At 43.6% G+C, this 13,941-nt stretch overlaps 1 protein-coding gene across 2 annotated transcripts in view; it reads right to left on the reverse strand.

Annotated features, from left to right (window-relative positions):
* Positions 1-2,490: 2,490 nt before the first annotated feature.
* Positions 2,491-13,941, reverse strand: part of inppl1a (inositol polyphosphate phosphatase-like 1a) — a 268,648-nt gene continuing 257,197 nt past the window's right edge. For both annotated transcript variants that reach the window (XM_048533393.2, XM_048533395.2), the window contains exons 27-28: positions 7,446-7,582; positions 2,491-7,139 (exon numbers count right to left, since the gene is read on the reverse strand). In XM_048533393.2, the coding sequence (XP_048389350.1) occupies positions 7,046-7,139; positions 7,446-7,582 (231 nt within the window). In that variant the 3' untranslated portion in view covers positions 2,491-7,045. The remainder of the gene's footprint in view (positions 7,140-7,445; positions 7,583-13,941) is intronic.

Genomic DNA, 13,941 nt, shown 5'->3' on the forward strand with positions numbered 1-13,941 from the left:
AAAGCGATTCACTAAGCTGAAGGAGTTGAATTATCCAAAAACAGTGAACAGGGTAGATGTCGAGATAACGTTTTCACTAGTAAGAGAACCTTGAACTATATAGTACAGTTACAGAACAGGGGACACTCACTTAAAAGTGAAATGCAAAGGAATTCCTTTTGAGGGTATGGAATATCTGCGATTTTACCCTGGAGAGCTTCGGAGGATAGATTACTGCGAGTATTTAAAGTGGTGGCATGAAGTGATTAGGTTGATAAATGAGCTGGCATGAAAGAGGAGTGGAGACCTGAGGCAGGTCAATGATGATCTTGTTGAATGGTGGGACAGGCCTGAAGGGGTGAATGGCCTAGTCTAATTGCTTGAATCGTCTCCATGGGGATTATAGGACTACTTATTTGACAGGGTAGAGCTTGAAGGAACAGTGCTTATTTTTCTGCATGTTTTCAGTTAGGAGGAAGGGTCACTTGATCCAAAACACAAACTGATTTCTCTCCACAGGTGCTGCCAGGCCTATTAAGCATTTCCAGCAATTTGTTTGATCTTCCTTTCGAATATCCGGTCTGCAGAAACCTCTCAGGGCAGGGGAAATTGGGGTCACACAGGAAATGCTTTCTCTGCAAAGCAGGAAGGACAGGAGGAATGTCAGATCAGCCATGATCCCATGGAATGGAAGTAGGGAGGGGAAGTAGACACAAGGGGACGAATTGCCTACTCCTGTTCTGTTCTCAATACATTGAGAAACCAACTAGAGAACAGGCCACCATTGTGCAATAAGAAAGGAATAACTGCCAGGATAGCCCTTGGGAAGAAAGCCACCATAATAGAACAGAATTCCCTCCCCTAAAACAAACTGATGAATGCTTTGGATCAGTGGAAGCATTAAAACAAAAATCTAACGCAAATGGATTTTAGTTAAAGAGCCTTAAAAATGTAATGAAGTGACAGAGCAAGCCTGAGGAACAGTAGTATTTAGAAATGTAGATGAAAGGAGGAGGCCATTCTTCACCATCACAGGTGATTGGCCAACTCATTAGCCAAGTCCTGCTCTCTTCCCACTACCTTTGATCCCATTCACCAAGTGCTATATCTAGTCTCCTTTTAAATGCATTCAATGTTTTGACATTAACTACTTCCTGTGGTAATGAATTCCACAGGCTCACCACTCTTTGGGTGAAGAAATGTCTCCTCCTCTGTCCTAAATGGTCTATGCCGAATCCTCATACTGTGACCCCTGGCTCTGGACACACGCACCATCAGGAACATCCTGCCTGCATCTACCCTGTCTAGTCCCGGTAGAATTTTATAAGTCTCCATGACATCTCCCCACCATCTCATTCGTCTGAACTCTAGCAAAAATAATCCTAACCTCGTCAATCTCTCATATGTCAGACCTTCCCTTCTGTTATGTTTCTGTTTTCTTAATTCTCATTTATCTCTGAATATTTTGACTTACCTTTCAACACTAACTGACAGTTCAAGCCCCCACTATTAAAGAGGTGTGTTGTGACTTCACTGAACAGGATGATTAGAAAAATATAATTGATTTATTATTGTTACACGTAAGGCAGATACAATTACAATTTAAAAGGCATACGGATGGGTACATGAATAGGAAGGGTTTACAGGGATATTGGGATATCTGGTTGGTGCAGAGGAGTTGGATCGATGGGCCTGTTTATGACTCTGACTCTATGACTGCAGTCCCAAAGTAAAGTGCTTTGAGTCATCTAGTGGCCACAATGGGGACTACAAGAATCTAAGAGTTTAAAAAGGGTAATAATGAAGTTTCATTAAATAAACTAGAAGTCATGCCTTTTGTTGGTCTTTAAAGCAAAATTATTCATTACATCAACTTGCTCTTTTTCATTTCCTTTTAACCGTTTCTCAGGTGGTTGGTGTCACTGGCTGGGCCCAGCACTTATTGCCCGTCCCTAACAGCCCTTGAGAAGGCGGGGGTGAGCTGCCTTCTTGAACGGCTGCAGTCCACGTGCTGTAGGTTGACCCACAATGTCCTTAGGGAAGGGATTCCAGGATTTTGACCCAGCAACAGAGAAATATATCACCATTGCTTCTAAGTTGGGATGGTGAGCGACGGTGCTCCCATGTATTTCATTTGTCTGCTTGGAATATGGGCTGTGCTGTCAAATCCCTCTAAATGAATCAGATTCAAGATGTTGGTTAGAGAGAAATGTCCCTGCATGGAAATGTGCACAGGGTAGTTTCATCACTTGTCAGTCTTCTCTGAATTTGGATTGTGCTGTGCTGCAGGATAGGTGCACCTGTTCAATCTTACATGCTCGGTCTAACCTCAATTTTTTTCCATCAGCCTTATAAATCATACAACAGAACCAAAAGTCTCAAGTTGCCAGGGAGTGATTTGAAACAACCATTGTGCGATCATTAATAGGTGTGACAATGTCCTTGGTACATGCAAATCAATGCTCGATACAAGAATCACAGTTAAGGTAAAGACATTACAAACTCAATCAATATCGTTAAAAAGAACTTTAGTTTTAAACAGTATTATACAGACATAATTAAATCATTAAAAGTACAAAATCTTAAATGAAAGAAAAACAGGCGCACACAAATACTCATGGATGTCCTTGCCATCTGCTCTTGCTGTTCTTGCCATCACTGTGCCACAGCTAAACAGGAACTCAGTGGTAATCACCAACACACATTACAGCAAGGAGAGATGAGGTGGGGACAGAGCAAACAGGGATGGCACCACAAATAAAAACTTGGCATAATTGCATTAAATATCACAGATAAAAGCAACTTCAAAAAGTCCTCCAATTAGCCACAGTACGTTAAAAGCAAAAAAACCGATAAGATTAAACAAGACACACAAGTTCTTGGCTTCTGGCAGTTCACACACCTTATTGCATTATTATTCTTTAAAAAAGTTGAGGACATTTTTCATTTTGAAAACAAATACTTGGACAAAGGTTGAGGAAGGAAAACAACAAGGTTCCTACATTGAATTGGGCTCAGCACCCCTGAACGACAGAATGTGCACCAGCACAGAATGAGTGTCACTATATTCTTAACAACGGACACTGTAGAACAACAAGCCAAGAGTGCAAATAGATCAATTCCCCAACCTGGAGTGTTCAGAATTCTTCCTACTTTGTTTTCTCATCTGATCAGTGAAAATCTGGATCCATCACCTCCTGCTTACAACTGGGGAACAACTGGAGTTTGAGTAGGAGATAGATTTTTGCTGGGTTAGGGTGTTGAGGGACATGGAGCTATGGTAGGCAAACGAAATCGCAGATCTGTCAATGTTAGAGCTGGCCCAAGGGGCTGAACGGCTGTCTACTACCTGAACTTCACGGTGGGCGCTTCATCCCAAGTTTGGTGGGCTACAATTTGAGAAATCTGCAAGTCAGATGAAGCTCAGTAAAGCGATACTTTTATGAAATTACCTCAAACTGTAGAGGGGTGAGATATTTGTCCTTGGATGACTAAGCAACCAGGGACTAGGTACATCTCAGTAAAGGGTCTTATGCAGAATTGGTACACCACAAACAAAAGCTGTTAAGTCACATCCTCAGGAACAGTTAGATCTTTCATTCAGAAGTTTCCAGTCACTGCAAAACCACTTCTCACAACTGTGCCAATTACCCATTCAATACTTAATGCTGCAAACTGCACTTAAAACAAAAGTTAGTGAGTCTTCCTTCAGTTATTCTATTGAGTTTGCTATTTAACCTTTAAATCATTAATGGCAGTTCAGTTAATTTGGCAATGTCAATAAGAGCTGCGGAAGATGGGCAAGACACAGTGAGAGCAAGTGAATGAGGGGATGAAGTGGAAAGAAACAAGGACTTGTATTTCTATAGCGGCTTTTGTGGCTTCAGGGTGTTTCAAAGCACCTATTACCAACGAGGTATTGGGAAGCGCATTGTTGTGATATTGGAAACACTGTCCCAACAGGCTGCAATGAGGAAATGACCAGGCAAATCTAGATTAGGATTTGGTTAATATTGGCCTGGATTTCACGGAGAAGTGAATTGCTCATTTATTATTGCCACAGGATCTTTCACACCTATCGGACAGGACTTAGGGTCTTGTGCAAAAGGTGGGCCTGTCAATACTAATACTGGGAAAGTCAGTCTGGACTGGATTCAGTGTCTGGAGGCAGAGATGGAACAGACTGCCCACTGAAGGAAGTGATGATGTTTGGTTGTCACTGGTACGGAATCTAGGCAGGACACTGCAAGCAAAAACAACAAGACTGTAACAGAACCAGCTGTTCAGGTTTCAGGTCCATCAAGAAAAAAAAGACCAAACAAAACATGTACAAGGAAAAAAACTGTGGGAATGCTCACTTCCATTTGCAAGAAATAACATTCTCTCTAATTCCTTGACTGGAGCTCAGCTGCCAGGCCATTGAGTGGTTGCAGCTGAGTCCTCATTCCTACCACCATTCTGGAGAAGCCTAGAGCCTGCAAATAAGGGAACACTGCCTGCCCCAATCTGATGGGAAACACAGTTTGGAGAGTGGAGCTGGCCCACGTGGTCAATCGCTAAACTGGCACTGATTGACACCTCAGTCAAATCCACAAACACCACTGAGACAGTTCAACTTGCTTCACCCAGTCAGCAGACTGGTCTAGTCCCAGCAGTGGAACCAGGATCTCTGACCTGGACTTCTTCACCTCCCACCACCCAACACGCACGCGCGCACACACACACACACACACAGACAGACACACACAGACAGACACACACAGACAGACACACACAGACAGACACACACAGACAGACACAGACAGACACAGACAGACACAGACACACACACACAGACACACACACACAGACACACACACACAGACACACACACACAGACACACACACACAGACACACACACACACACACACACACACAGACACACACACACACAGACACACACACACACAGACACACACACACACAGACACACACACACAGACACAGACACAGACACAGACACAGACACGCGCGCGCACACACCCAGACTATGGATTCAGTCACAGGAAACAGAAACCAACCCCTGTTACAGCAGAATATAGATAGGCTGGAGAGTTGGGCAGATAAATGGCAGACGGAGTTCAATTCGGGCAAATGTGAGGTGATGCATTTTGGAAGAACAAATTCAAGAGCAAACTATACAGTAAATGGAAAAGTCTGAGGGAAAATTGATGAACAGAGAGATCTGGGTGTTCAGGTCCATTGTTCCCTGAAGGTGACAACGCAGGTCAATAGGGTGGTCAAGAAGGCATATGGCATGCTTTCCTTCATTGGACGGGGTATTGAGTACAAGAGTTGGCAGGTCATGTTGCAGTTGTATAGGACTTTGGTTCAGCCACATTTGGAGTACTGTGTACAGTTCTGGTCGCCACATTACCAAAAGGATGTGGATGCTTTGGAGAGGGTGCAGAGGAGGTTCACCAGGATGTTGCCTGGTATGGAGGGTGCTAGCTATGAAGAGAGGTTGAATAGATTAGGATTATTTACATTAGAAAGACGGAGGTTGAGGGGGGGACCTGATTGAAGTCTACAAAATCATGAGGGGTATAGACAGGGTGGACAGCAAGAAGCTTTCCTCCCCCCCACCCCCGAGTGGAGGACTCAATTACTAGGGGTCATGAGTTCAAAGTGAGAGGAGGAAAGTTTAAGGGAGATATGCGTGGAAAGTTCTTTACACAGAGGGTGGTGGGTGCCTGGAACGTGTTGCCAACGGAGGTGGTAGACGCAGACACGTTAGCGTCTTTTAAGATATATTTGGACAGGTACATGGATGGGCAGGGAGCGAATGGACACAGACCCTTAGAAAATAGATGACAGGTTAGACAGAGGATCTCGATTGGCGCAGGCTTGGAGGGCCGAAGGGCTTGTTCCTGTGCTGTAGGTTCCTTTGACCAGTTGTACAGATACTTGCTGTAAAGAGGTGTATGTGATCACTTGCAGGGCTGGTTGTGGCCAGTGAGCAGATTGCTGCCTTCCCTCACTCCCTCTGCCAAATGGTGAGAATATAACCACAAGGGAAAATAAGTAACTTGAAGAAATGGAGAACATTTCCTGACTTCCTTCTACCTCTAGCAGAGCAGAAGTTGATCTACATCCAGCCCAGTTCTCACTGCGGAGCACAGAAGATTTTCCCTTTAGTGCTGAAAGGAAATAGCTGAAATATCTGCACATTCTCAACTCAATTTTCTCACATACTCCTTGACTAGTCTCTGTCTCACACTCTCTCTCTCTCTCACTCAACTGTCACCATTCTGCAAAATATTAAATGGGATCCATTTGACCAGAATCAGAACAAATTGGTCCTATTTTGAGAAACACTTCCGAGGTATCCACACTGTACACACTGTCACACCTGACCGCTCTTTCCTCAATGCCAGCATGGATATAAGACCAATGGATGGTCAGCAGCATCTCATCCTCCAGGTCCCAGAATGGAATCATGAGATTTTTGAGGCACAGGGAGAAGGCAACTTCTAGATTCCCTGAAGATACCATTTTCTCCCTCCTTTCCTGGGCAACTGGCCCCAATAGATTTTAGCCACAGGGTGTGCTTCAAAATAAAGCAAGCAGTGCAGAGTGAAAGAAATCAGCACTGCCCATCTTTTGTGTACAAACTACAGAAGCCACATTAACAGGACCCACCGGTTTCTGAGCGATCTGTGCTACTGTATTTCTTTACTGTGACGAACATGATGAAAATGGGTTTAACTTAACACTTCCTCACGGAATGAAACAAACACACGACATCCCCTTGCACTGACTGTAAGGAAGAAGAAACTCAACAGTGTGGAGAGGAGTGAAAGAACAGGATATGCAGGAAGAGGAGGCAGCCTCTGTACTCTGCTGTAGTTGTACAAACATTGCTCAGGACAGTAAGCACCTTCCTCATCCGGAAAGGTCAGCTGAGTTTATATTTTCCTTTTTTCAATATTGCTTGTGTTTCAGAGCTACTGTATATCAACTTTTTGAAAAAGTCTCCCTAAGGCACTTTTATCGTTATAATGAAAATGTCAAAATCCCAGCAGACTATTTTCCAAGTTGCTGTAAACTCTCCAGGAGAATGTTCTGGTGTATGGGATCCGTGACTCCAGCCTCATCCAGGTCATCCTTGGTTATGTCACTGTTCAAGAATCAAAAGAAAGAGGACAGGGACAAGAGTCAGTTTGGAATTTTTCATTTTCTCAGCTATTAATATTTCCCTTCTTTGCTGACTCTCACTATGTCTTGTCCTTGTGTGCCAGAATGTCAGTCTGATAAAGAGGGGAAACTGAAGTGAAATGGAGCTATACAGTCTCCCTCACTAGTCTATTTCCCTGTGGGCTGCCTACCTCATGGTGAGAAAGCATGTGTCCTGTGGCAACCCGACAGCTTTGCTGGTGGGAACAAACAGAACGAATAGTACCACCCCAACTGTGCAGGCACCTACCTCAGAAACTCTAAATCATCCCAGCCATTATGGATCAGTCCATCTTCATATTTCTCCAAGCCTAGGCGACGTAACCAGTTACCTACGCTGGAGTCATGGGACAGACTGGAGCTAGTGCTGCTCGCTTGACACGATGACTATACAGAGAAGAGACAAGATTAGCACACAAGTTAAATGGTGAAACTGGTGATATGAGATGGAAAACCAATGACCGTCTCTATTATAAATCTCACAACATATGAGCAGGGAGGCAGGGGAATGTCCACTGATGTGGTCCAAGTGTACTCTGAAATGACTTTTGTGGCACACAAACAGGGCATTCAGCCAAACAATCCACTGTGTTTATGTTCCACTTAGGCCTGCAATTCTTTTATTAACCTAGGCTCCAAACAGTATCCCACCTAGATACACCCTCTCACCATATCCCAGTAACCCTGTATTTCCCATGGCTAATTCACTTAACCTACATATCCCTGCGCACTACGGGCAATTTATCATGACCAATCCACCTATCCTGCACATCTTTGGGCTGTGGGAGGAAACTGGAGACACGGGGAGAATGTGTAAACTCCACACAGACAGTCGCCAGAGGGTGGAATTGAACCCGGGTCGCTGGGGCTGTGAGGCTGCAGCGCTAACCACTGAGCCATTGTGCTGCCCCACAAGGTTTATAATTTTAAAGATATTTTTGACAGAAGACGTGCAACCCGTTTATCCTTTCTTGACATGTTCACCAAATCTTAACCCATACAAATATAGTCCCCTCAACCTGATGTATTTTCATTTCATTTACTACTTTCCTGGGTGGAACCATATCAAACTACTTCTGAAATTCAAATACACCACTGTCCACTGGTTCTCCTTTATCTACGTTGCAAAGGACACTCAGGAAATGCCAAGTTTATCAAACATCATTTCCCAATCATAAATCTATTTTAGCATTTATTTCAAAATGTCAAATTATCGCATCCTTTATAATAGATTCCAACATGTTCTCTGATGCCAAAACATAACTGTAGTGCTCCACTCCTCCTGTCTCCTTTAAGGCATGGGGTTAGCTTCCAATCAATAGGAACCTTTCCAAATCTACAGAATCACCAAAGATAGTAACCAAAGTAACCATCATCTCTAGAGGTACTTCCACAAGTAGCTATAGCTGTGATGAATGTATGCTTTACTGACTGTAGATTTCATTAAATGCTCTCTTAACATGCCATTTTAAAAAAATATATTCATAGTATGTGGGCTTCGTGATGAGCCACCGCTTACTGTCATCATTAGCTGCCCATGAAAAGGTGGTGGCGTGCTGCCTTCTTGAATTGCTGCAGTCCATTTGGAGTGGGGCCCACCCACCTACAGTGCCATTAGGAGGAGTTCAGCATTTTGATCTAGGAATAGTGATAGTGAGTGACTTGGAGAGGGTCTTGCAGGTGATGATGTCTCATACACAGGGAGGCAGTGACACTAGTAATCCAGAACCTCTGCCCAATGCTCCAGGGGCATGGGTTCAAATCCAAACATGGCAGATGGTAAAACATGAATTCGATATAATCTGGAACAAAGAGCTGGCCTAATGGCGACTGTTGATTGTTGTAATCCTCTCCTTTAGGGGGAAGGAAATCTCTGTCATCCCGACTTGGTCTGGTCTATATGTGAGAAATATTCACTATTTCTGCCACTAATGCTCAGAAGCAGTCGTGCATACCATCTACAGCATGTACTGCAGATGCAGTCAGCTCTAATTATCAAACTAGTTAACTCCAAGCATTGAGGACAAGCAACAAACGCTAACCTCGCTAGTAATACTCATGCAAACAAATTAACAATAACTGCTGCCCTTATCCTCGCACATGGTGGCGATTGTGGGTTGAGATGGTGGACACACTTTGAGAAGTCAGAACGTGATTTACGGCAGGTATCCTAGTGTCTGACTTGCTCTTGTAACCACAGTATTTAAGTGGCTCATGGTCACCCTCAGGAAGTTGAAAGAGGGGGATTCTGCACAGTAGTGTCATTGAGTGTCAAAAAGTGAAAGTCAGATTCCTACTTGTTCAAGATGATCAGTGCCTCACACTTGTGTAACATGAATGTTTCTTATCGCTTGCTAGGTCTACATCTTTCTGAATTTCTGCATTATCCTCAACATTTTCAGTCCATCCATGTTTGGCATCTTAGCAATTTTTGAAGTTGTGTCACCTAGCCTAAGGTCTTGAACATTAACATTTATTAGGAAAAGCAGTTGGAACACTGGCCCCTGGGCATCTCCATGATAAGGGGAAGTGATGGCCTAGTGGTATTATCGCTGGACCATTAATCCAAAGGCCCAGATAATGCTCTGACGACTGGGATTGAATCCTGCCATGGCAGATGTTGGAATCTGAATTCAATAAATATCTGGAATTAAGAGTGCAAGGACAATCATGAATCAATTGTCAATCTTGGAAAAACCCACCTGGTTCACTAATATCGTACTGGGAACTGCCATCCTTACCTGGTGTGGCAATGATCATCTTGAACAAGTGGGAATCTGACTTTCATTTTTGACATTCGATGGCACGTGACTCCAGACCTACAGCAATGTGACTGCCTCCTAGGCAGCATTTATTGCCCAACAGGGAGAATCAACTCAGCAACAGTTACTCCTACCTCCTTTAAACAAACAGTTCCCTGAATTATATGACTATTATGCACCTATTCTCGTCTCCTACTTCCCTAAAGCTGATCAAAATCTACAAGGCTCAAAATCAGGAAATATGACGAATACCCCCACTTGTCTTGACAGGCACAGCTCCAACAACACTCAAGAAGCCTGACACCATCCAGGACAAAGTAATCGACCTGTTTGGCTTCAACATCAAAACTGAGCAGCAGCAGCATGTACTCTCTACCAGATACACTGCAGAAATTCACCAAAGCTCCTGAGACAGTACTTTCCAAGCCCACAGAGGACAAGGACAGCAGGTGCATGGAAGTATAACCAACAAGTTTCCCTCCAAGTCACTCACCATCACAACTTGAAGGAATATCGCCACTTCTTCAGTGTCACCAGGCCAAAATCTTAGAATTCCATCCCTAATGGTATTGTGGGTCAAACAACATTAAATGGACTGCAGCATTTCAAGAGGCAACACAAAGACAATTAGGGATAAGCAATAAATGCTGGCCCAGGCCAACATTCTAAGAATGAATCAATATTAATATTCTACAAGTTTATTAATGTCTTCCTATGTACCATCACCAAGGTTGCAGATGACAAAAAATGGTGTGAAGACAAGGTGAGGATGACAGAATGTGCAGAGGGGTATAAAAGGGTTAAAGCAAGTTGGCAAAAATGTGGCAGATAGAAACATAACGAGGGGACACGTGAGGTTACATACTTTGCCAGGATGAACAGAGAAGCCCGATTATTTAAGTGGAGAAAGACTGCTGAAAGCTATAGAACAGAGAAATTTGGGAGCCCTAACATACAAGTTCAGTGGATAATAGGGAAGGAATTATTTCATAGGGAATGGATTAATAAGAAAAGGGAGATCTTGCTAACACTATACAAAGCACTAGTCAGACCATGGCTAGAATACAGTGAACAGTTTTGAGCCTTTATCTAAGCAAAAATGGACTGGTTTTGGAGGCAGTCCAGAGAAGGTTCACTAGACTGACCCCAGGTATGGAGAGACTGTCTTATGGGAAGCGATTGAGTAGGTTGGACCTGCATTCATTGGGATTTACAAGAATGAGAGGAGACCTTATTGAAACAAACAAGATTCTTGGAAAACTTGACAAGGGAGATGCAGAAAGGTTGTTTGTCCCTGGGAAAAAGGTCTGGAACCAGTGGACATAATCTCAGAATAAGGGGTCGCACATTTAAGACAGACATGAGGAGGAACGTTTTGAGAATCTGTAGAATTCTTTTACTGCAAAGGGCTGTTGAGGCTGGGTCATTAAGTATAGTCAAAACTGAGGAAAACAGATTTTTAATCAGCGAGGGAATTGCGAGGAATCAAGAAAAGGGAGGAAAATAGAGTTGAGGATTATCAGAACAACAGAATCACATTGAAGAACAGAGCAGACTTGATGCTTGAATGGCCTACTTCTGCTTTTACATCTACGGGTCTCCTCTTAGTTGTTATATTTTCAGTATAATTATATCCCGCGCCTTGAAATCCCTGCAAATTTAGAAACTGTTTTGATCCACAAATGAACCGATAATATAAAGGGTATGTAACATTAGTCTCCAACTGAAATTTGCAAGATTATATTTCCCACTCAATGCCACTCTGAATAGCTATCCTTTGTCCTTACTCTCTGCATCCCGTCTTGCAGTCAGGTAGCTATCCCATATAGCACTAGAAGCTGCATGGATTGGAGGAGCAAGTTACGAGAAGGCACAGACAGACAAAGCGAGAGAGGAACAAAGTATGCTGGATAGACTGAAGTGTGAGGCTACCCACTTCAGACCAGACCAGACAAGACAAATCAGAATGACTCAAACAGTGAAAAACCAGAAACAGTGAAGAAGCAAAGCGTACGTCTAACAGGTACAAAATGTGATCAAAAAAAGGCTTAATAAATACTGTACCCGGTGCGGCTTTCTCTACATTGGGGAAACCAAGCGGAGGCTTGGGGACCGCTTTGCAGAACACCTCCGCTCAGTTCGCAACAAACAACTGCACCTCCCAGTCGCAAACCATTTCCACTCCCCCTCCCATTCTCTTGATGACATGTCCATCATGGGCCTCCTGCACTGCCACAATGATGCCACCCGAAGGTTGCAGGAACAGCAACTCATATTCCGCCTGGGAACCCTGCAGCCATATGGTATCAATGTGGACTTCACCAGTTTCAAAATCTCCCCTTCCCCCACTGCATCCCTAAACCAGCCCAGTTCATCCCCTCCCCCCACTGCACCACACAACCAGCCCAGCTCTTCCCCCCCACCCACTGCATCCCAAAACCAGTCCAACCTGTCTCTGCCTCCCTAACCGGTTCTTCCTCTCACCCATCCCTTCCTCCCACCCCAAGCCGCACCCCCAGCTACCTACTAACCTCATCCCACCTCCTTGACCTGTCCGTCTTCCCTGGACTGACCTATCCCCTCCCTACCTCCCCACCTACACCCTCTCCACCTATCTTCTTTACTCTCCATCTTCGGTCCGCCTCCCCCTCTCTCCCTATTTATTCCAGTTCCCTCCCCCCATCCCCCTCTCTGATGAAGGGTCTAGGCCCGAAACGTCAGCTTTTGTGCTCCTGAGATGCTGCTTGGCCTGCTGTGTTCATCCAGCCTCACATTTTATTATCTTGGAATCTCCAGCATCTGCAGTTCCCATTATCTCTGATCTTTAATAAATATTGGCCTTTGTATTCCGGTCTCCATTAAATGAAGTTAAGTAATGTTTGATCCATGAAGATTTGGTCAACCCCATCTGCCTTCAATTCTGGGAGGTACAGCTCGGGAAGAATACAGTGACTTCAGATGGGTTCACATTCACCAGAGTGATACTGCACATAAAAGTGTTAAATTGAGGATAGATTGACTGAACTTTCTGTATTAATAGTTGCCTGGTAGTACAGAACTCGAACATTGTGGAAAAAAAAGGCTACTGCTGAAGTTTTTTGACTTTATCTTCAGGCCAGAATGACAAAAACGTAAAAACTCAAGGCAGCAACAATTTGTATTGCACGAGAAGAGGATGCTGATTGTTTGACAAGTGGAATCTGATTAATGGAGCAATGCCACAGAAAACACACCTGGAACATCGCTTGAACTAGCACCTATACAAACACATCTTGGACTGAATGATCTCCAACCTCTTCTCCCTTGTATTTTTCTAACATATAGATGGCACGTTTGCTATATGAGAACCCACAGCTGCATTCAAATTTCAGGCGACTCCTTAAACGGGTTCAAATCTAACTTTATAATGAATTGAATGCAATCTTTTTCCTAGAATTACAAATTAAGAAATGTATTAATGGATTCTAGAGCAAGCACATCCTCACTGCTCCATTCACAGATTAGCATTCCAATACTTCCACAATTTGACATTCTTGTGATTCTGACCTGATGAGTGGAAGATTAAATTGCCTTGTCAGCATGGTCTGTTTTCTTAAGTTTGCATTCCCTTGAGCGTAGAGAGTAGATTGGCCAGCATTTCTAGCTCAAGCCTGACAGTGATGCCCACATCCCATAAATGAATAGAGGAAAAACAAAATGACTGGGGATTTTTAAAATGAGATATGGAATTGACACAAAAGGACAATTTGGTAGAGGCAGACAGTAAAATGAGGAAGTGCTTTGTCACATAACATTTAATGGAAATCTGGATTTCTCTTCATGAAAAGATAGGATCAAGTGGAGGTTTCAAGGTTGAGAGTGCTAACTGTTTATTGAGTAAGGAAAGGATATGGAACATAGTTGGAAAAATACAAGTTAAGGTGATCATCTCGGATCTTACTGAACAGGCTAATGGCCTCCTTGTGTTTCTACTGATGGAGGCAG

Source organism: Stegostoma tigrinum, chromosome 6 (assembly GCF_030684315.1).
Source record: "Stegostoma tigrinum isolate sSteTig4 chromosome 6, sSteTig4.hap1, whole genome shotgun sequence".
In the NCBI taxonomy this organism is placed as follows: domain Eukaryota; kingdom Metazoa; phylum Chordata; class Chondrichthyes; order Orectolobiformes; family Stegostomatidae; genus Stegostoma; species Stegostoma tigrinum.